At 49.5% G+C, this 21,553-nt stretch overlaps 5 protein-coding genes across 5 annotated transcripts; 1 reads left to right on the top strand and 4 right to left on the bottom strand.

Moving 5' to 3' along the window:
* Window positions 1-5,099: 5,099 nt before the first annotated feature.
* On the bottom strand, window positions 5,100-7,841 carry BGZ61DRAFT_475488 (CHAT domain-containing protein; the record flags this gene model as incomplete). The annotated part of the gene is made up of 1 exon (XM_046248704.1): window positions 5,100-7,841. The coding sequence occupies one exon, from the start codon at window positions 7,839-7,841 to the stop codon at window positions 5,100-5,102; it is 2,742 nt and encodes a 913-aa protein (XP_046107960.1).
* Window positions 7,842-9,332: 1,491 nt separating this feature from the next.
* Window positions 9,333-10,812, bottom strand: BGZ61DRAFT_492088 (cytochrome P450; the record flags this gene model as incomplete). Its single annotated transcript, XM_046250499.1, has 6 exons — window positions 9,333-9,695; window positions 9,733-9,761; window positions 9,822-10,201; window positions 10,264-10,416; window positions 10,495-10,546; window positions 10,611-10,812. The coding sequence occupies 6 exons, from the start codon at window positions 10,810-10,812 to the stop codon at window positions 9,333-9,335; spliced, it is 1,179 nt and encodes a 392-aa protein (XP_046107959.1).
* Window positions 10,813-11,998: 1,186 nt separating this feature from the next.
* Window positions 11,999-13,790, bottom strand: BGZ61DRAFT_447170 (oxidative stress survival, Svf1-like protein). The gene is made up of 4 exons (XM_046245301.1): window positions 13,589-13,790; window positions 13,301-13,516; window positions 12,429-13,233; window positions 11,999-12,359 (listed from the first exon to the last, which is right to left on the bottom strand). The coding sequence occupies exons 1-4, from the start codon at window positions 13,609-13,611 to the stop codon at window positions 12,249-12,251; spliced, it is 1,155 nt and encodes a 384-aa protein (XP_046107958.1). The 5' UTR covers window positions 13,612-13,790; the 3' UTR covers window positions 11,999-12,248.
* Window positions 13,791-15,067: 1,277 nt separating this feature from the next.
* BGZ61DRAFT_475485 (uncharacterized protein) lies at window positions 15,068-16,701 on the bottom strand (the record flags this gene model as incomplete). The annotated part of the gene is made up of 2 exons (XM_046248703.1): window positions 15,068-16,576; window positions 16,630-16,701. The coding sequence occupies 2 exons, from the start codon at window positions 16,699-16,701 to the stop codon at window positions 15,068-15,070; spliced, it is 1,581 nt and encodes a 526-aa protein (XP_046107957.1).
* A 2,223-nt stretch (window positions 16,702-18,924) lies between these two features.
* Window positions 18,925-20,683, top strand: BGZ61DRAFT_447164 (glycosyl transferase family 64 domain-containing protein). Its single transcript, XM_046245300.1, has 2 exons — window positions 18,925-19,644; window positions 19,722-20,683. Exons 1-2 carry the CDS (start codon window positions 19,187-19,189, stop codon window positions 20,473-20,475), a joined length of 1,212 nt encoding a protein of 403 aa, XP_046107956.1. The 5' UTR covers window positions 18,925-19,186; the 3' UTR covers window positions 20,476-20,683.
* Window positions 20,684-21,553: the final 870 nt, after the last annotated feature.

Raw genomic sequence — 21,553 nt, 5'->3', positions numbered from 1 at the left:
CCCAGTGATGTGGGAATCGCCGCCGTTCCCTGATCCAGTTACCACTAAGAAGCCTTTTTCTATCATTTGTTTGAGGATAACGTAGTGCCTCAACTCAAATCCGAAAGACTGGTCGATGGGTTGGTCGTTGACGAGGACTGTAGTCGATGATCCCCCTCCTTTCTTGCGATAGAATTCGTTCAGGGGATAGTAGGATGCCAGCAGGACGACCCCAGCCGTTGCGCCGTCAGGATCCGCTTCCATGAGATCCGCTGCATTTGCCAGGACTTCGAGATAAACTTCCATTGAAGTACCGCCGCCGCGGAGTGTTTTCCGAGGCATGCGCATAACATGTGGCGTCACCTTTCTCGCAGCACCCAATGTCTTGCCGGCGACGAAACCGAGCATCACTGACCCATGAGCTTTTCCGCCTATTATGTTACTGAGATCCGTTTGAGAGTCATCTTGGCGGAATACACCATCATAGTCTGCCATTGGATTATGCCAGACAACTTTATCTCGTATGTCGTCGAATTCCTACTCGATGGTCAGCTATCAGCAATACTGGTTATAATATGCTCGGGTGCTTACAGGGTGATTCGCAGTCAATCCAGAGTCCACAACCCAAACGGGAACGTCCTCGCCAAAGCTGTCATCGAAGTAGTAGCGATCCTTCAAGACCGAGAACGGCGTACGTGGGTTAGTGTTGGGCCACGACAGGTAGGAAAGCTGAAGTCCTGCGTCCTCTTCATAGACCAACTCAATTGTTGGATCGTAGCAAGGATACTGATCATTGTCGCATTCTTGATTCACAGAAGCCACCTAGAGTTTAAAGGTCAGCATGGAGCCGAAGACTAGCTTTGGAGTTGGGCACCTACATCTGGAAGTTTCATAATCTCGTCAGCCTGCGCGATGGTTATCGGTACTCGCCAAAACAGAACGCCAAAGCTCGTTGTGTCGGATGCGACAATTTCGGAGGAGTCATTCACAAAGCGCAGCAGCTCTTTCTCAATGATGCCGACCTGGGTTGAATTTGTGCCGTCCAGAGGATAAACTGCTTGGATGATGGGTTCAGCCGTGGCCGTAGCTGTCTCGGAAACGGTCGTCGAAGTAGCCATATCTTCAATATTGCAGCCATACACAGTACCACAAGTAGAAAGAATCTGGGTCGTGGTCGTTGTGGTTTCAGTTCCTGACACAGACACTCCGTATGAGGTTCTGGCAATACACAGTTCCGCTGATTCAGTCTCGCACCCTTCGGGCTCCGGCGGGTATGTAGGAACATTATCCGGGCCAACACTAAGAGCAATGGGTTAATGTTAAGTAGGTAAGTGGCTTCTATGGCTTACATACGTAAATTTGGGCCATGGAGGCAGGGTTCCTATGATTTCAACAGTAAATGGAGCCAACGGATCAATTGAAAGTGTGGGAGGTGGCCCGCTATTCCGGTGTTAGACATGACAGCTCTATTAAATTTGACAGGAGGACATACATTGGGTAAGTGCCAGGGGGGAGAATAATGCCCCATCCGAAGATTTTCCAATCATCCCAGCCGAGGCAGAGTGAAAAGAACCAGATGTTACATGGGATGACAAAGCCATCGTCTGTTGGTTTCGGTCCAGAGACTGTGGTTGTCACAGGAGTGATATACCCGCCAACCACACCCGACTCCGTTGATGATGGAGGATTGGTTATGGATGGGCTAGCTTCGGAGGTGCTCAGCTTTGTGACGTGATCACCAGAGTTGGTTGTCACGGTTGGTGACTTGGTCGTGCTGGGGTTGGGCGTCGTTCCGCCAATGCTAGACGATAGTTCTGCCTCGTCAGACTTTGACGATGCTGTGGGATCGGAGGGGACTTGAAGCGTTTCCGAGAGTTTGGTTCCAATGGAGGTATCCGTTCCCGATTTCTCTGAACCAGATGTGACAGAACTTGGTACTTGAACTCCTGTCTCCGTTGAATCCGTATTGGATGCAGTGCTTTCATTCGGGCTAGGACTGGCCAATGAACCGGTACGCGAGGCAGAAACAGATTCGATACCCGATGCCTTAGCGGATGAACTGGAGACTTGTATAGAAGAATTCTTATCTGACAAATTGGTTCCAGATGTCGCGACCGTTGTGACCTGTCCATTCGAATCGGTGGTGACACGAGGGACGTCAGCACTAGAAACTGTTTGCCCCACGCGTATGGACGATTCCACGCTTGAAATAATTGTCAAGGTCTGGCTCAAAGACTGAGACGTGAAAGATTCTTCCGCCGATGAACCAGCCTTGGGGGTGGTGATCGTAAAAACCTCACCATTCGAGTTGGTGGACACGACCGGAGTCAACACGGATCCATCTGTGGTTGCTTTGGCCGACGTCACAGCGATCCCAGAAGAAACTGAGTTCTGGCCTGATTGAGTTACTACCAGGCTTTTCGACGAAAGGCCACTGGGCTCAGTAGCTTCGCTTGTGTTGGGTTGACCACTGCTGGTCACGCCGGGGCCATTCGATGAAACCGCATTTGATGATGTTTGTCCTTCTGACCTGGTGAGCTCAACAGAAGTAGAACTGCCGGCGGGTATGCCCTCTGTGCGAGAGTTACCGTTGCTGCCAGAAATCGTAGAAATGATCTCTCCCGAGTGAGTTGTAAAAGCCTCGGAGGGAAATACGGTGGAGACTTGGCCGTCAGAATTGGTTACCACAGTCCAGGTTGAGATGCTAGCAGAAATTGTAAAATCTCCACCAGTGCCGGATGTATTTGTTTGATCAATGGAGTTGGCTGAAGTTTCCCCATCTGGCGTGGAGCTTACACCAGATGTCTGAAAGTCGGTGCTGCTCGCAGAGTCCGGGGCAGGGAATGTGGTATGCTGATTTGAAGTGGTATCAGATGCGCGAGGAACAGAGACTGTCCAACTTCCGCTAGCAGATGCCTGTAAGGGTTAGTATTCTTTTCATCACACCACTACCAAAATCATCATGGCTTACCGTATTTTCATCTGCTGTCGTGCTTGGGGTTTCCCTTGTCTCAACTTGAGAGGAAATCGCCTGACTGTTGCTAGACGCAACGGTGTTGCTTGACGCAGAAGTCGTGTCGTACAGGTGAGTGCTGGAAATTTCCACGTCGCTAGTTGGGTGTACAGGAACCGGGCGAGTAACTGTCATAATGGTGGTGATGCACCCACCAAGCGTTGTAGAAATGGGCGTTGGCGGGTAGCACATTTCATTCTTGCCACACTTCCATCCCTCCCGGCAACATCCTTCTCCGCAACACTCCTTGTCTGATTTGCGTTAGTAAGAGAATCTCCTTGAATGCTTTAGACATCGCCACGTACTTGGTTTGCAGATATGCTCCCTGTGCCCATTTTTGCTTGGGCAACAGTGTTGTTTGTGATGAAGCGTTCTGCAACTGTGCCCGCAGAGACATTGGCCGACATCGCACTTGATGCCATAACCAGGGGTAAGAGCCTCAATTGCTGGTGCTCCAAGAAGCAAGAATACAGCTGTAGCTGCTGAGAGTCGCATGATGAATATCGAAGATGTTGACTTGGGACATTGACAAGCTGGGGGAAAACAAGAGAATCAGCGAGCGCATAATCCAACAAGACCGAGCGACTAAGGGCTGGGGATTTATACACTTCAGTAGGTAGAGGGAGCTTTGTATCATTCATTATTGTTGGTTGTGCTCTATCAATTCCGATAATAATAGATCACCCATGTTACTCACGAGAAATAACCTGCATCAAAGGATGCGAACCTCGACGCCCATTTCCACAGACTGACCGAAGTAATGACAACCAACGCAGTCGGCGCACCCAGGTCCCGGATAAATTGCCAAGGCATACTGTTCCCATTCTTCTAAGTGCCTTGAGGCTGAATGGCCCCAAGGCTGTGAGAAGTATGAAACATTCTTGCAGAAGGAGTTGCGATTAGGGAGCGGGCGGAGGCAGTTTGGCCGAGCGCACCCATAACAATTACTCAAATAACTGGGGGGGTGATCCTAGATGGGTAGTTCTCTTGGCAGATTATTGGATGGCGAGGTGCTCGGTTGTTGGTCGTGGGAGACTTCTAAAAGGGAACCAACAATGTAGGATCCTCGTATTCACATAACAAGTTTTCTAGGTGCATCAATTGTTGGTTGATTACCGTAACGGCTTGTATCGCGGATCCTTGCGAGGCTGGAAATGGCGCACACTGCGCCGCCTGACCAACAGAATCCTGCAGCATTCTAACAAGTGCTCAGCCACGCACGCAGGATTCATGACGTGCGTCCAACAGTCGGCGTCCGTCGTACGATGTTTTGAAGGATTCAAGTGTTGGCTTCCAGCAATCCTTGACAAGTGCAGAAGCTGAAATTTAGGGTCCAATTAAGCGCTTTGAACCGAATGCTAATACCAAAATTGTGAACTCAATAATATACTCCTTTAATAAAAAAAAGGTAACTAGGTATACGGTAGCTGCTCGCCGAAATGTGGCAATCAGGCATGTTCTGTACGGGGGTGTAGGGTAGGCTAGAATGTCTAGTATACAATCTCATGAGATCAGGACGACGGGGTGAGCAATATAGATTACGGGCTGGTAATATAGAGCTTGGGGAGGATATCATGGTTCTCCGTAGCCCGCCAAATGACTATGTGGAGCTCAGACCTTGTGACAATTAATATTTCGGGACAATATTTTACCTGCATTTATTTCAACAACTCCAAGTCTAAGAAAGACACCAACGAAGGTACAGCGTTTTCGGTGTTCGCAATTATTTCAGCCTGGACACTGAATTAAGATACATAAATAATAGCAAATCCGATGCCCCTCCCATATAGCCATAGAGTTCCCGTTGCGCCTTTTGTCTCGAAACTCACGTCTGTCACAGCATCACCGCAAAGTCCGATGAATTGGGAACGTCTAGCGCCGCAATTATTACGGTCTTGGCAACATGACCACCAGGCATAACTATGGGTCCAATCGAACTTCTATTAGATAGGCTCAGGTGGCAGGTAGCCCGATGTCGCGCTAGATCTTGTCAATTTATCGAGATTTTGTGGTACTTATCATCCAGTTCGCCGCAAAATCTACAACACCAGGTCAAAGGGAAAAAAGGTATGTAAGGAGCAACACATCTCATGGCTCGGAAAACACTTCACAACCCAAAATGAACAAAAGGGATCCAACGCGTGTCAGTCGACTCGGCTTCACTGATGATTATCGCATTTCTTACGTCTGTACCCTCTTCTCCCTCTCTGCTGCGTCTAGAGTCATCCCGCAATCGCCGAGCAGCATTATGAAGGCTACGGCTGACGGAATCGTCCGCCATATTCTCAAGGAGGCCCTCATATGTCCCTGTCGCCATCAACACGCTTCCATGGTCGTCGACCGACCACAGCGTGCCAATGACATGGCGGAACCCGGCAAGCTGATACGCGCCGATGAGATGGATGCTTTCGTCGTAGAACCTGGACGCGGTGACCTGGCCTGTCTCGCATGCAGCCAGATAGGCTAGGAACGGGTTGCTTTCGCTCAGGTCAACGTTGAGTACGCTGTCCACTGTCATGGGATCCGTTTCCCAGTCATTCAGCAACAGGGCGCTCCGCAGCGGATCTGAGACGTTTTCCGTGCCATGGCCTGCGAAGTGGAATATGTGACAGGATTCGAGGGCCTTGAGAACGTCTTTTTTCTGCGCTGCCTTGCTAGCGAGTACCATATTGTTGAAACCTTTGGACATAAGCCTGGCCTGTAATGTCTGAATCTCCTCGGTCACGTATGTCAGGTACGAACAGCCGGGTGTTCGCGGCATCTCGACAAGAAGTGACTTGCTTTCAGCTGGATGTGGAACACAGGACGCTCGACGGCCGGCGTTGAGCGCTTTTATAGACGAGCTATACGACGACACGGCTCGGTCCATGACACTATCGGCGAAACCCGCAGAGTAAACACCCGCAGCGTGAAGTGGAAACCTGCTCAAGATGCCGGTGGGAATCCACCAGATGCGTGGCAAGCGTGTGCTCGTAGAGTCCTTCTGCAACGGCAGATGGATCTGAAGCGCGTCCAGCACCGGCCTGGCAATGAAATCCCAGAGCCACTTCAGCAGCTCAGGGCTCTTGAGGTCGCTAGACCAGTCGTGCAGGCTATTGAGTGTCACGCCTCGGAGGCTCAAGACGCGGATTTGATGGCTTTTGATCAGGATGGCGTCGGCATCGCGGAACTGGCTCGCATTGAGCATGATGATAGGGCCATCTTGAGCCGCGTCACGAACTTCTTGCTCGCTCGGAGGCTCGAGGAATCGCTCAAAGCCCGGTTCATTGCGAATTTCCCTTAACAGTGCATCAAAACTCTCGCTATCTCTGTGCTGCCGCGGCGACTGAGCCTGGAGATGGTCTCGGAGCGAGTGAAAGGTCTCGGCCAACGCAGGATGGTCTCGACGCAGGGCAACGAGATCAGGACGCATCTCTGCAACAGAGGCAGCTATCGATCCACGACCCATCTCCAGTAGCCGCAGCGAAGTGTAGCCATCAAGACCAGCGTTAAGGGCAGCGGCCGCAGCATCGGCGCCAAAGCCCACTACGTCGTGGGCGCTGAGCATCCGCTGCTTGTCCGAGTTGCGGATGGAACGCGACGAGAGCTTCGGGATCATCTCCACGGCGATGACGGCAGTTTCGTATGCCTTCTTCCACTTAGCCATCGAGCAGTAGAGATGAAGCATCATCCGGCCGGCCTGCACGTGGCGGAACAGCGACGGGTAGTGCGGGCTGCGGAGGGCCTCCTCGAGGTGCTCCACGGCCTGTTTAGCGGCCTCTTGAGCTGCAAGTGGTGAGTAGGAATGGGAATATCGCGCGTAATAGCACAGGCCCAACAAGTTGTGAAGGTGAGCTCGTGCTGGGTGGTCATCTGGCAAGCTGTCGAGCGTTGAAGCCGCAACTTCAATGGCCTCGGCACTGCAGCTGCGCGACTCTAAGGCAACGTCGGTTATGTCGCTCTTTTGGAACAGCCGCATCGCCAAGTTTACCCTGATTTCAATGCAGTCGGGATCTTCCTCTGACGTCGCCTCGCGTGCTTCGCGGAACAAGCGGATGGCCTGGTCGAGGTCGGCCATCTGCTCCATCCCTCGGGCTCGTCCACCCAGGGCATTGGCAAGAGTGCATTTTGCCTTCTGCAACATGGAGATATTCTCGCCAACGCTCTCCAGAGCCTCCTCGGACAGCTCGACAGCTCGGTGTAGATCCCGCCGAGAGTCGCTCTCGTCCTGCTCGTAGCGTCTCTGCAGGCTAGCAGCCAGGTTCAGGAGCCACTCCGCTCGGACAGGCTTCCATTCCTCCCAAGGAATTGCTGCGACCAGGAGTTCCATGATTTCGATAGAGCGGTTGAGGTTGTGCAAGGATCCCGTCAGCTGGAAGCGCTCATCGAGCCTTGCGGCCAGCGTGTTCAGCGTGTGAACTTCAAGACCCGGGTCCCTCAAGATGGTGCCTCGGGACATCCTTAAGATGGATTCAGCTTGCGACGATGCATACACGGCATCTTCACTGAGCCTGGTTGACTCGTGAAGATCACCAGGTTGTCCCGTGAGCCAATACCGGTGTGCCAAAGCTACTGCATAATTGTTTGCGCGATAGCTTCGAAGCATGTTGTCTCCAGCCGTGGCATCAAGTTCGTAGAGCTCTTTAGCAAGGTCGATGGTCGTGGCTAGAATGTCCTGAGAGCCCGTTGCCTTGGCCAGCTCTACAAGATTAGTTACCAGCTTGTCTCGTGTCTTGACGCGCTCTTGTTCCTCTTCAGGCATCTCTTCGTCAAAGAATTGACACAAGTCAATTGCTCTCTCTATCATCTCCGCAGATCCGTCACCTAGCATGGTCGAAATCTCCATTTCGACGTATTCGACTTCTGCCATGTTGGAATGTATCGAAGCTGGGGTGAACATTCGAAAGAAGGTGTATTTGGTCTTGAATTGTTTCAATCTTCGGTGAACACGACGAAAAGTGAACAAGATACGTGCCAAGTGTTCAAGCATCCGCATATTCAGTGACAGGAAAATGCGCCAGCAAATGCAACATGGCAGTTCTGGTGTGAAAAAAACTCTGGACGGGAAAGCAGACTGGGATTTTGAAAGATATTGTAATAATGCCGTTGGAAATCTCAAACCACCGTAATTATATACCCGTGAGCTTGGACTTTGGACATGACTGTTGCAATATGCCCATAGGCTGACTTGCCCCTAGTCATGTCGCCCGCGGATCCTGCAGCTCGCTTATTGCACACCAGGCAAATGGACACGTCACAATGCAGTTGCAGGCCTCAAGACTGGTGCATGATTAGCCTATTGGTTTAACTCAACACACCCAAGCGTGCTTGCACTTTCGCCTCACTTTCAACCCTTTAAATCGCTCGGTCTTTAGAAAAGGCACAAGCTGAGATCCCGGGCTACGCAAAGGACAGTCAAGTGAACGCAACAGAGGCCAGTCGTGACACGTCACGAGTCGCTTGGCATTCGTACCATAATGCTGACCTCATGCTCAAGCAGGAATGAAACGTCCCATCCTCTATTTCTATTATGGGATTCTGCATGCCTGCAGCACTGAGAATCGTCCCCATTCCTCTCTTTTGGCGGCCGTTACCTGATCAGGGTGTTGTACCTTGTCAGGCTGATGACAGCCACCCATCCAATATTCTCCACGAGCCAAGTTCGAAAGATCGGAGAAGGGAACTTCAAAGCATCGTTGCGGTTATCTCCGTTGGGCAAGAAAAGAGAATGATAGTTTCTCGCAACCTCACCATGCGAAGATCTACCCATGTACACTTTTGACTGCTTATTTTTGTATGCATACCAATCCCTTCTCCAATAGAGACTGCTCGGATTTCTCTACGAAAACGTCCAAATTCCATGCAAAATCTTTCTTCTCTAGCGCTGGAACTTACCTGCGCTTCCTCCTTCCTAGGCAAGAGCTTGACGGGATCTCGTATCTCTAAGAGCTATGGTCAGATTTGTAGAACGAAGGCGTTGAGTTGGGTTGCATTCACATAAGAAGACGGTGAAAGGATTTCATGCGTTCGTGAGGACGTCCTACTAATGGCCAAAATCAATGGCATTTTGCGAGTTATTGTCTCCAACAAGGAAGAGTCCAGTGAGAAGTTCACATAGAAGTCTCTCCTATTGGCGCTCCTGAGGTGACGAGGCATGATATCTGCAGGCCGGCTTTCTGAGGTTGGCAATGTTCGAAACACATCAATATTCTACTCGTTCTTTAATTTAGAGAAAAGAGTAAGGTAGGCACATTACGACTGCTAACCGACACACAACTGCACATCTCAACCGACGTCGCAGTAAAGATACGTCGTAAAAGTCCAATACTACTATATAACAAGCTCCTTATTAAAGCCTAAACTAGATTGCATCAATGTCAATCTCAGGTGTGCGCCGCCTAACCATTACCCTAGCAGATTGATCCACACCGACGGAAAATCCGTACTCAAATGGCCTAGGATTGTAACCAGGTGCCAGCTTCCAGTCATACTTCATGACCAGATGACACAACGCAACCTTTATTTCATTTGCTGCAAAGAATCGCCCCGGGCACGCATGTTGTCCATGTCCGAATCCCAAGTGTGCTGGTCCAGTGCTGACGAGATGAGCTTGGTTCTGCTTGGCTGCATCGTTGCGCATACGCTCGAAGCGATAGCCATCAAACTCGTCTGGCTTCTCGTAAATGTCGGCGTCTCTCATTTGTGAGGTGTCGACGAGACAACGCTGGCCTTTTCGTAGTCTCACCGTTGGGCAATTTGACATCCTGCGTCGCCATTCGACCCATTAACGCTGCCAGATAAAGTGTCAATATTGATCTGTACATTTTTTGTTTTCATGTTAGGGACGTACCGATTGTCATGGGCTTCAATCGTTGTGCCTCCTTGATGACGCTGTCCATCAACTTCAAGTTGAATAGTGCCGGTTTCTTCCATCCAGATGCTGTTAGTACTTCCACGACTTCCTGTCGCAACTGTGTCATCAATTCCGGTCGTCCGGCTAGTTGCAGTATAGTCTCAGATAGCAAATCGGTGGTCGTATGGATCGCAGCAGTCGAGAGAATAAGTTGAAAGACGCCGGCGTCGTACGGACGTCCCTGGGTTTCCTCTTCCACCCAATCCAGCGCGTCATTTAATGTTGGCACAGGGGTCCCTGCAGCCAAGGCCTCTTGTCGCGCAGACCGTCGCCTTTCAAGTACCGGAGCGATGACAGTTCGTGCCCTCGCGACCTGGCTTCGGAGATCGCACAACCCGGGATTGTCCAGTGGGCAAATGAGCGTAGCCAAATCGGGTACAGACGCAATTCGTTGGCGACCTTGAAGGCGCTCATTGTGTAGGTCTTCGTGATTTCCAGCCAGGCTTCGTCTCGGCAAAGTTGATCTCCGAGAAATACACGGTTAGACAGGCGGGCTACGATATCCAAGATCTCTGGTATCAAGGAAAATTTCCTGCCATTCTGCAGCTCGTCAGTTTGATATCATGCTAAGGGCTGTATTGGATTTGCTATACCAGTTGAACTGCCAAACCGGAGTTGGGTGGCGAAGTTTGCCTCGACAGAAAGAGGTTCAGTAATCTTATCTAACGAGGAGTCAGCGAACAGGGAAACCAGGGGAAGGGATCAGCTTGAAGATGGGAGCCTTACTGAGCGACTTGGTCAACTGCTTCCTCGTGATGACTTGAATCAAATTGTCGCTGTTGCTTCCCGCTGCAAATGGTTCGAATCCCGGCACCGAAGCGTGAAAGTCTTTGTCAACGGTCTGCATAAAGTGCAGGCCGGCTTCGTTACGAATTTCGTTTGCGAACTGAGCCGGCAAGATGATGACCTCGCCTGCGTCCGTCATCATCTTAAACGGTTGCAGAGGATAAAGAGATCGGGCGCAAGTATGTTGGACGCATTTTCGGCGAAATGTTTTTTGCACGCTTTGCTAAAGAGGTCCAGCGCCTTAGGAGGGTTGACATATGGGAATTTGGACTGATTATTGGTGATGGCGCGGATAGAAACGCCTCCCAGAAGGAGGGCTAGTGCAAGATATACCAGTTGCGGCGCATCTAGTCCATGTTCAGAGGTGAACTTTGTCCAGAGATTGGATGTAGGGTCCTCGGTGTTCGCATATGCCATGGTGAGTCTGTTGTAGTTTCGAACGTTTAAGAGAGCAGGTTTGTAGTTTGTAGTGATGAAAGAATGGTTGTACGGTTAGATGGAGAATCGATGTGACGAGCCGCTCTCTTTAAGTCAGTCCGATTCCTACACTGGACAACGATCCTCTGCTCTTTGCTTCGTGGTTGGACTGGGAATAGGAGGGCTCCATGTTCGTGCTCGACGGAACTCGACGCCAATGCTACACTCTCGGCTTATCGGGGCTCGATATTCACCGTGTTGTCGGGGTCGGGCAACTTCAACGTGTTGCAGATCTCCCCTTTCTAAAACAATTCCACTTGCAAGTGCCCAATGTCCAGGTGTCGTTTTAAGAGAATCGGTGTTACGCCCCGCAAAGTGGTCTCAGCATCTAGGTGGGGGTGTGTTTAGTTAAGTGCTTGATACTTACAATAATCTGGTGCTGTAACTATTACTATTTATGAGCTTAAATATTTTGTCTGCAGTTATATTCATATTCCAGTTTTGTATTCATCCATCACTTTTAAAACATGTACACCTATCTAATATTCTGTCATTACAAAATCATCAGCGCTTGCTGACCTTATGTTCTTTCAATTAGATTCATTTATGAATTGGGCTTGCCATTTGGTGGATAGTTTCAGACACATATTTTCTTGATCCCTGTACGTCGCCCTATCATTAGCGGCATTCCGTCTCCATCGCTGCCCAAGCAAATTAAATACCTCAACAAAAAAAATGTCCTTTTGTATTTGATGATATCAAAGCCCAAAAAATGTCCTTTTGTATTGCTCGAAAGGCACTGCTGAACTCAGATTTAAGTTCACTGCTAAGTATAAATAGAAGAAGAACAAGGAGCTTGTGAGACCAGGTATTGGTCGGGTATTTCGTGGATGAAACTGCGAGCTGGGCTGTTTGAGAATTAGAGAGTATATTATGCTAACTTAAACGTCTACTTAATTAAAATGAAATGAATGGCTTTCGATCGACCCAGCCCAGCTAGTTCTCTTTTGCGGAAAAATAGGGAACAGGGCTATCTTTAGAAATGCCATGGAGAATAAAACATATTGAGACAAAGCCCTCCAATCCAGACGACTGGCAATGGCGTGCTGACCTTTGGTTGATTAATACGATGTAATAGCGCCCCTCGAAAAATCATCGGACCTATTCACTGCCACCTAGGTCTGTGATGAAAGTGGCCTCTGTGTACAAAGTACCCTCCTCGATGATTTCTTGGTCGCCGATCTTCAACTTTAGGGTGAGGTTGGGACGAAACTGAGAGAACATTAGTTAACAAGCATGCACTTCCTGATCGGCTCGGAGAGGATAAAACGGGCGACGAACCTGATAGAGGTACGGTTTGGTACCAGCAGCCCCAGCAATGATTGTTTTGATAAAGCCCGGCACTTCAGCCATAATATCAACACAATCGGCTCGCTCACCAAGAGGACCCTCAATCGTGGCTTCAATAGCTTCGCCATCCTTGCCAGCTCCAGACCAAGTATACCGGACCTCTGTAGGTTCGGGCCAGCCGTTGACAGGGTCTTCCACGGTAGCGGTGTGGGTCGCGGTATTTTTGCAGCCGGCGATAACGATCTCGTCGTTCTTGGCAATGCAGCCTACATTCACCACAGTTGAACCATAGGATGGCGGTGTGGTAAACTCCATCATGACGGCCGAATATTGGGGGCCCTGGAAGTTGACAAAATTCCATGTCGCAGCCGCATGGTGTGGCTTCATGCCCTGGAGTGCGTGAATGAAGACAGCTTCGCCCTTGTCGAAATCGAGAAGGCCGTCTTGAGTAGAGATTGTGCCCTCCCCAACGCAACGCGGCCAAAACGTGTGTCGCATACATCCCCAAGGGTTCTCCAGGTCGGTACCGAAGTGGCTGGTACCTGAAGACCCTGCATAAAAGCCGGGGGCGACACGAGATACCTTGAGGTTCACGATGGCATTCTCGTCATTTATACTCTTAATAGTATAGAAAGAACCGTCGTCAGATAACTCTACAGCGCAGTCATCCGCATAGAAGCAGGTTCTGTCCTCGCTAACCTCAATGTTGCTGAGGGGAGTTGAGGACCAGAGATGGGGCTGAGATTGGCCGGGGTAGAATATCTTGCAGATGAACTGGCAGGTAGTGCGGAGGCCGCTTTTTGCCCAATCTGTAGTTAGCAAAACTTAATTCCTTGTCCAGGGGTAGCAGGGTGCACTCATACGCTACGTTGCTATAGATGATCTCGACAAAGGCGATATGGCCACTTTTGCTGGTCACGTAGAAGATCTGCGTCTCGACGGAAGTTGATTCCATCGCCCGCCATGCTAGATCATCGCGTTGGAGCTCGGTAAATGGCGTCTTCTCAGCCTCCAGCGCCACAGACTTAATGGCAGACGGGCCGTAGATCGGCTCCTGGGTGCCGGCGACATACGCCATCCTAGTTAATGAGGCGTTCGCGTTAGTCACCCCTTTAAGAGACATATCAAAAAGGTTAAACGGGCGATCTTACTGCTGCTTGGCCCAGTTGAACATGGTGGCGTGATGGGGCAGTGCCTGGGCGTGCGGATAGAGCGGAAGCGTCGGAAACGGTTGCAGATGAAAGGACCGGATGCGGGTAGTTACCCAAATAAATGCAAGGTCAGTATTTTCTGCTATACCATGCTGAACTGAGAGAACGATGGATTGTTGTGTAGGGAAGACTCTTTTTATTGCGATCCTCAATCCGGTGAAGTCGGAGCATGAAGATGGGCTGATGCCTGATGGCCCCTACTCGGAACCGGACTAACATGTTCTCCGGGCCGCTAATAACAGCACAGATGACATGTTATTAAATGAGGTAATAAAGCGATTTTATAATAATAAAAATATTAGATGAGCAAAAAACGATATGATTTCTTGGTTAAACTCAACAAGCACAAAATCAGTATCAGCCTTCGGAAGTTCGGCGCCCAGGATCCCAATCAGGCTGTAGTTACAAGCGAAGAGAGGGGAATCTATTTTTCCATTGGATACAACTTCAAGACCAGCCGGGGTCCACAATCCCCGACCACGAGCCATCAAGAACAATATGTTCGATATTCACCGCAAGACTACTTGGTTAGGTATGCAAGGGAATGAAAATGAACCTGTAAGCCGGCGTACATCGACTCCAGGGTAGGCATGCATCCACTGAAGCTTGGTGAGGTAGAGGTCTAATGAGGAAACTGATATTTCTATTAATTCAGATATCACATAATTAACCGGGTTAGTTTCCGGCGTAAGTTCAGGTGTCTGTTTCTTGATAGAGTCGCTGGTGATGTGGTTGTAAACTATTCGGGATGTACGAGACTGGATTTTATCGGTCTGGTGGAGATTTATGGTGGCGAATAGAGACTTACATCCTGGGTTTCTTCTTCCTTCTCGTTTCTTCTCTCCCCCACTCCTCCCGGTGCAATACTAAAATTTTGTAGCTATTTATCTTTTGAATTTTTTTCATAGTTACTTTCTTTCTTAGCAGCCTAGCTTATACAAACTGTCCCGATTTGCCCAAGAGATATACAATCTATCTCAACGGATGCTGTACTGATATAGGGTAGTTCCCGCGAAGCAGTAGGGGGAAGGTTTGTGTAATACTGTCTATAAAGGAGCTGGCTGGTTTATTTAGTAGGAGTTTTGAGGTTTTACTTTAAATAGGCTACAGAAAAAATACTCTCTGGCCTCTAATCGGAATATCTTTGCTTTCTTGCTGGCCTCTGGATAAGGTATACTTAGGTAGTGGCTTTAGCTTGAGGTCTTGGGGATTGAGTCATCCCCGTATATCAATTCGCTTGTAGTATATTGAGCTTTTCATAGGAAGAGATACTTAACACTTAAGGTGCTTAGCCAGTCAGATACCTGGTTCGATGTTGACCAGGTCTCCGCCAAATTGAGCATCACGCTATCTTGCTGTACTTTTCGGTCACCATTGCCCTGAAGGACCCTCGAGAGCTTTAGCACGAGTGCTTCAAGATTATCGGGAATCCTTGACCTTAACAAAACCTCCATTGACGTACTGACCAACACCTCCATCATATGTCAGCACCGGAGACTGGAGGTTGTAGTTGAAAGAGCCGCCAGCACCAATCCTAATCTTCCACACCTCCTTGCCAGTCTTGAAATCAATAGCTGTAATGTAGTACACATAAGTCCCTTCCCGCGCAAGGTCCCAGTCCTGCACAGGCATGTAGAGCAGACCGGTCTTGGTGGGCAAGATGGGCGTAACTGTGCCCCGGATATTCTTGTTGTACCAACGGGTGGTGCAAGTTCCAGTCTTGTCGTTGAAGTCAATCCGAACCAAACCTGGGGCCATTTGGTTGATGTTGTTGAAAGCCCCATTGATTGTCGCAGGGTCCATATTCATGCCGTAGCCAAAGATGGTATCTCCAATTACATAAATTGGGACTCCGTTGTAGTAGTTTCCAAGGACAACACTGTAGGTCGAATCCCCGTCCCAGTGGTTGAGGATGGAGTTTTCGTTGGCACTGAGCCCAGGTTCGAAAAGCGGCATGGAGCAGACTGGCTTAGTATCATTCTTGCCAACTGGCATTTGTGGGACGATGTGGACGTTGACTTGGTCGTTTGCGTTATCAGTATATGCGACGTACTTGTGTCCAAGGAGGGCGGGAGTAGAACCAGAGCCACGAGATACACCGCCCAGCTTGACGCCATCTCCAGACTCATAGGGAAGGGCCATGACGACCTTGACACCATCTGCGCTCGGCTGGAAACCGTAGAAGTACGCAGTCGCATTGGCCTCATCGGCAGCACCAGCAGGACCCGTGATCAAGTACACATCTGTTCCGCTGATGGCGAAATTGTTCTCAACCCTGGTGTTTGGAAGCTGGATTGAGTGAACTGTCCCCTTGGGCTCAATATATCCAATGACTGCCGTGTCGGTGATGGGAATGCCAACCCCGACGTAGCCCGTGGTGAACCACAAGTTCCCTTCACCATCGTACGCGCTGCCGATGAGCCTGGAACTCTGTTCCGTTATGTCGCTGAGATCGATATCACGCCTCCTGACGAACGATGTGCTTGTGCCGTTGTCAATACGCTCCACATCGATGATGTGCCTTGCTGCGGTCGGGATGGTGACGTGTTTGTCGAGAAGTTGCATGTAGACCATAGATCCCGGATCCAGCTCTGAGGGCTCGCCAGACTCTGGATAGGTAGCTTCGATTTTGAATGTATCTGGGTTGAGAGACACGATGCAGGCGGTATCTTCGCGGCAGATGGCTCCAGCAGTCAAAAGGCCCTTTGAATCCCAGAACATCGGAACTGGAGGGGTCGTGCTCCAAGATTCAACCTTGGTATTTTTACCCAAAGGCCCCTGGAAGTTCTCGGACCGTGTATTGCCGGCATCTCGGTGATACGTCTGGGAGGCTGGATCGTAGGCTACCTTGGGCGTCAATGGATTGGCGCTCACAGCACGGCCGATGAAAGCCTTTCCTTCGAGTGGCTGCGTCGATTCAATTGATGCCTGTTCAAATTAGCCCGACTCCAGGCTATGTATCTTCAATAGAGGTCACCGACCATCGTGCCACTGAGGACTGAGAGTAGGATTGCCACCTTGATGTTCCATGGGGTAAGATGCAGTAGAGACATGGTAGACATTTTCAAGTAGAAGTTGAATGAGCTTGAAGAACCTGTGGAGAATTGAATCCAATATCGTCGGGGAAATATCTCATGAAGATGGATGGACGAATCTCAGGAAGTAGTGGATCGGAGCAACAGTATTTATATTCACTTTTGTTGCCGGTATGATTAAACTCCTCACACGCCGTTTACGTTTGCTGCCACACAGTAATTTAGTAGCTCTATCCGAGAAAACCCCATAAGGCGGATGTTGCGTCAGACGGAGCGAAAAGGGCTCAGCGACGGATTTGTATACACACCCTATGGTATCTCACCGTAAACGAGTGTCGTTGAATAATTCCGACGTGAGCGCCGATCACCAGGCCTCATACACAATTTTCATGACTTAATTCCCGATCAATCAATAGTAGTAAGGAAAAGATCCGACGCGGGGGCATTGGTTTGGGTCCGAAGCGGGGCGAAGGCCTTTGAGTTTGTAGGGAGGGTTGAGATCTCCACGAGTCGGTACGAGCCAATGCCGACTTCAAGGCCCTGCTTGCTATATCCTGCATGTTTTGTTGATTCGATTTGTTCTTCGTCGACCTAAGAACCGCCCCAATTTTACTTCACCAACCTTCGCTGGGACGAGTATTTCCCAACAATCAACAGCAGCAACAATCTCCGTCCGTACTTGTGCAATGGTGAGGACGTCCTCCATGTTGACGCCAAAGCTGTGTATCTTTTAGTCAAACGCGGCTCTCGACCAGGCCGATTCGACACCTTTCTATCCGCCGTGTGGCATATGTCGCCATACGGATACAATTTATCCATCTCCGTTACCTACCCGACTGGGCTAGTCTAAATACTAGTCTGGCTGCCCTCGCTCCGCAATTCTGAATGGGCCGAGTCAGGCGGAAAGTCTCTGGAGCAGCCGCGGAGGAACCGGCCGAGATTTTAAAACTATGTATCATCCATCACCTGAGGTCTCTATCCGCACCCAATTATCCACTCGCATTTCTGGAACCGGCAAATAGTCTCCCCGCTTGAATTGCATCTCTCGTGGAACGCCGTGTCTGCCCCCAGCTCCTAACGGCACCGCACTAGAAGGCCAGACCGGCAATGACGAGGTGATGAGCCGGCTAGAGCGGTTGGAGGCCCTAATGGCGCTGCAGACAAGCCAGTTCCAGTCTGCAAACGCCCTTCCGTCCCCAGCGCCTGTAGCACCTTCATTGCACGTCGCGGGCTTGCAAGATAAGCCTGCTAATCCTAGTTTTTACACTTATCCATTCACAAAGATATCGACATATGCATCTGGCTACCTACACAGGATAAATCCCGTGTATTAACTTAGGTTTTTATTGCTGATATTAGTCAGGTTAGGAATATAATCTACACCCCATTAGTTATAGCATGCTGGCGGCTGCGACAAGGGCTGCTAGAATGCAGAGCAAAAAAAGGGGGGTCAGGTGACAAAAGGTTGTACGATCAGCGAAACAGGGTTATGAATAGCAACATTCTAATCGCTTTTTCTTTTCTTCTTTCCTTTATTTTTAGCTGCAGTATTCAACTACGGCCCTCAATCGAAACTGTTGCATGTTCTCCTTCTAGATAGCGTGGGTTTCATCTGCTAGAATCGAGATCCTGCTAAGGTTTCACATTTTCCACCCTGCACTGCCCACTTGCCCCAGACGTCCGGAACGAACCGAATTAGGAGGCGTCGACGGCGAATAAACCAACACGTGCCTGATGTTTGATTGGTGTATCGGTTTTGTTCTTGCGACAGGGGCGATGGCTGAGACGGGTGGATGACGCGGCAAGTTGAGCTAACTATCGACCCCCTTTGACTGCTCCTGGATATCATTGGATATAAAACTGCTGACTGATACAGATAAGCGGCCGAGGGCGATTAAGTCCGGCCCACCGTAGCCGAAGTGGATCCATATCTGCCAGTTTGCCGGTCTGCCGATGTACTTCACGGATCGTGTGCCGACCAGCACCAGTCAGTCTGTATGCCTGAAATCTGGTTTTGGGGATTCGACTTCAGCTCGAAGGATGGACCATTTAACTCGAGGGTCAAGCATGGCCATGATGCATATTTCGTGGTTCCAACTATGGTGTGATTCTAACCGTTTATCAGCACACCCGGCCCCTCCCCTGCTTGTTGGTCTCCCAAACCGTCCACCGTCCAACGGCCAATCTGGGTGTGCCTAAATTCGCTTGGACATTTTGAGGCTGTGTATGCAAATGTAGAAGCGTCATTGGCCGCTTCGTATTTGCTGGAGCTCGTATTAAACATCTCTAGCCGCTCAAGGGCCTATCCCCACAAAAGATGTTGGTCCTGTTGCTTCGGCCCAATTAACGCATTCGCCAGCCTTCAAACAGGAGGGAGTCTGTTGGCTCTGGTATCTGTTAGAAGGCCTGCTTCAGGTTGATCACCCTAGCCGATGCGTGCGTACCCGCCTTTATCCGCTCGTTGTGAGTGGTGGTGTACAGCCAGGATCCCCAAACGCCGCTGATGCTCGTTTTCAAGCTTTTACGGAGTACACGCCAACAGGCCATGTATAAGTATACGAGAGTAAGACCACATGGTGACCCACTTCTCTTTTCTTGGCATTTTTCTTTGTCTTTCTCTTCGTTTATCCCGGATCCCGGAAGTTCTCCAGCACACACCTCCCTCCGCTTCATCCAAACATCCACCTTCAATATGGAGCGTCACCCGGGCTGGGCCAAAACTCAAACTCCGATATTGCGGTCTCCGATATTCCGAAGGCTTGCCACAGTTATTGCAGCCCTCGCTTGCATTTGTACCACTTTCGCTGTGTTCCAAGCCTTCGCATCGTCCGAGCTCCGCCTTACTTACGGAGCCAAGCCCACACCACAGCCCGAGGTCCCTGGTGATCCTCGGACCAAGGCACAAAAGACATGGAAGGAAATACACGCCAAATATGACCATCTCGACGATACCAAGTTCACGTATGTCACTGTTGCGTAGTTACACGGCTGGATGCCGGAGCGTACGTGGGCGCAGCTAACCAAAGGTCTTCATGCAGCGTCGCTTTGCAAACATATCGTCGTCCAAAAGAACTCAACAAGACCCTCCACGCGCTGTTAGACGAAAAGATACCGTCTCTGCTCGAAATCGTCGTCATTTGGAACGACTTGGAGGCAACACCACCCGACGATTATACATCTCCCCTCGGAACCCCCGTACGCTACAGGGCTTCCACTCGCAACAGCTTGAACGAGAAGCTTCTACCCGACTCGAGTTTCCGTACCCAGGCTATTCTACTGTCCGATGACGATGTCTACTATCACCCGCACGATCTGGAATATGTGTTCCAATCGTGGCGCCAGTTCGGCCGAAATAAGTTGACTGGCGCCATGGCTCGTTGTCCGAAGAAGGATGCGAAAGGGAAATGGTGGTACAAACTATGTTCGAATCGCGACGAGAACAGCTCCTACTCGATGATCATCACCAATCTCGCCATGACACACATCTCATTCCTCGACTACTACTCCTCGGATGATCCAGTGATGAAAAAGATTCGAGATTATGTGGATGAGAAGTTTAACTGCGAGGATATCGCGATGAACTTTATGCAGTCATACCTCACCGGTGAAGGGCATCTGCAAGTTCAAGGTCGAAAGCAATACGTCAACTTCACACCATCTGTAGGTATCAGTATGAAGAAGGGGCATATAACCGCGCGAAGCAAGTGCATGAATGACTTTGTGGCCTTTTTCAAGACCATGCCGTTGGTGGAAGAAGTGGGTTATCTGAAGCGTGGCGTTTTGGCATTGTAAATTAAGTGTAGGGTAATGGAATGTAGGTTAGACGATGTATATCCGATTGACATGAAAGGTGGTGTTGGATTATTATAGAAGCTCTTTTTTTTATGCAAATATATGGAACAGTTACTACCTATTTCCACTGGCTTAGCAAGCAGCTTCGAGTTGAGTCTACGTAGCATAGAAAGGCATACTATGCTACTACAAACGGTCTCAATCTAACAGGAAGTAATAAAGCTCTTTTATTATAATAAAAGTTTAATGTAAGAAGAAAAAGATGTCATTTTCATATTTAAATTTAACAAGCATAAAGTAGGATTAGTGTCAATCGTTAAATGACCTTTTTCCCCAGTTGAAATATAAAGGAAGATATATTATTCTGTATATTCCAATTCCAATGTACATCAAGCAGCAATGTATATGCAATAATATAGCAGCTGCTATATGCAGACTTCCCTTCTTGTGTGTTATTGGCATTTACATAAAATGAAGATTGACGGCTACGAGATGGATATCCTCAGACCTGGTGGATGAGCGAGAATAGCCCAGCCAAGGCTGTATAAAGAGTCCCTGCCCACGCCCTGAGGACTTGGCCTCGTTTCTTCCGTTCGCTGGTCTACCGCTCCTTTCCGCATCGGAAAGAAATGTCGCGTCAATAGAATACGGCCAGAGACATCATCAAGATGACATTGGATGCCAAAAAAGCTGGCGAAATAAAAAACTCTAGCCCTCCCTCCATCCTCGATCACCTCACTTCGGGGACGAATTCACTATTGATTAATGATCTTGATACGCAAGTGCAGCAGCAATTGTTTCTCGCGGTTGCCAGGTTTCACACGACTAGCCATTCAGTCATTCACTGCCTTTATGATCTCGCGGCCACCCTGAGTATGAAGTTGAACTTCGCCATGAGGCCAAAGACGTACCTCATGATCAAGTGGCACTTTTACTGAGGAGGGACTCAATAAGCTGCATGAGTTGGACAGCATCATGGAGGAAAGCGAAAGAATATGTTCTCCTGATCTCACTTAGGTTACCAGCTCTTGAACAGCTATTTTCAGTCTAAAAGCGATGCTAACAATTACTCGCAGTA

This window comes from Ilyonectria robusta (assembly GCF_021365365.1).
Source record: "Ilyonectria robusta strain PMI_751 chromosome Unknown BGZ61scaffold_5, whole genome shotgun sequence".
Classification (NCBI taxonomy): Eukaryota; Fungi; Ascomycota; class Sordariomycetes; order Hypocreales; family Nectriaceae; genus Ilyonectria; species Ilyonectria robusta.
The sequence above is the reverse complement of the archived record's forward strand: the minus strand, read 5'-3'. Positions and strand labels throughout refer to the sequence as shown.

Bases quoted from the DNA above. Each gene is read 5' to 3' on its own strand.
- BGZ61DRAFT_447164 (XM_046245300.1), top strand. From the start codon at position 19,187: ATGCTCGTTTTCAAGCTTTTACGGAGTACACGCCAACAGGCCATGTAT. The intron at 19,645-19,721 runs GTATGTCACTGT...GTCTTCATGCAG, and splicing joins CTCGACGATACCAAGTTCAC to CGTCGCTTTGCAAACATATC.
- BGZ61DRAFT_447170 (XM_046245301.1), bottom strand. From the start codon at position 13,611: ATGTTCAACTGGGCCAAGCAGCA. The intron at 13,234-13,300 runs GTATGAGTGCAC...TTGGGCAAAAAG, and splicing joins ATCATCTATAGCAACGTAGC to CGGCCTCCGCACTACCTGCC. The intron at 12,360-12,428 runs GTTCGTCGCCCG...ATGTTCTCTCAG, and splicing joins CCAAACCGTACCTCTATCAG to TTTCGTCCCAACCTCACCCT.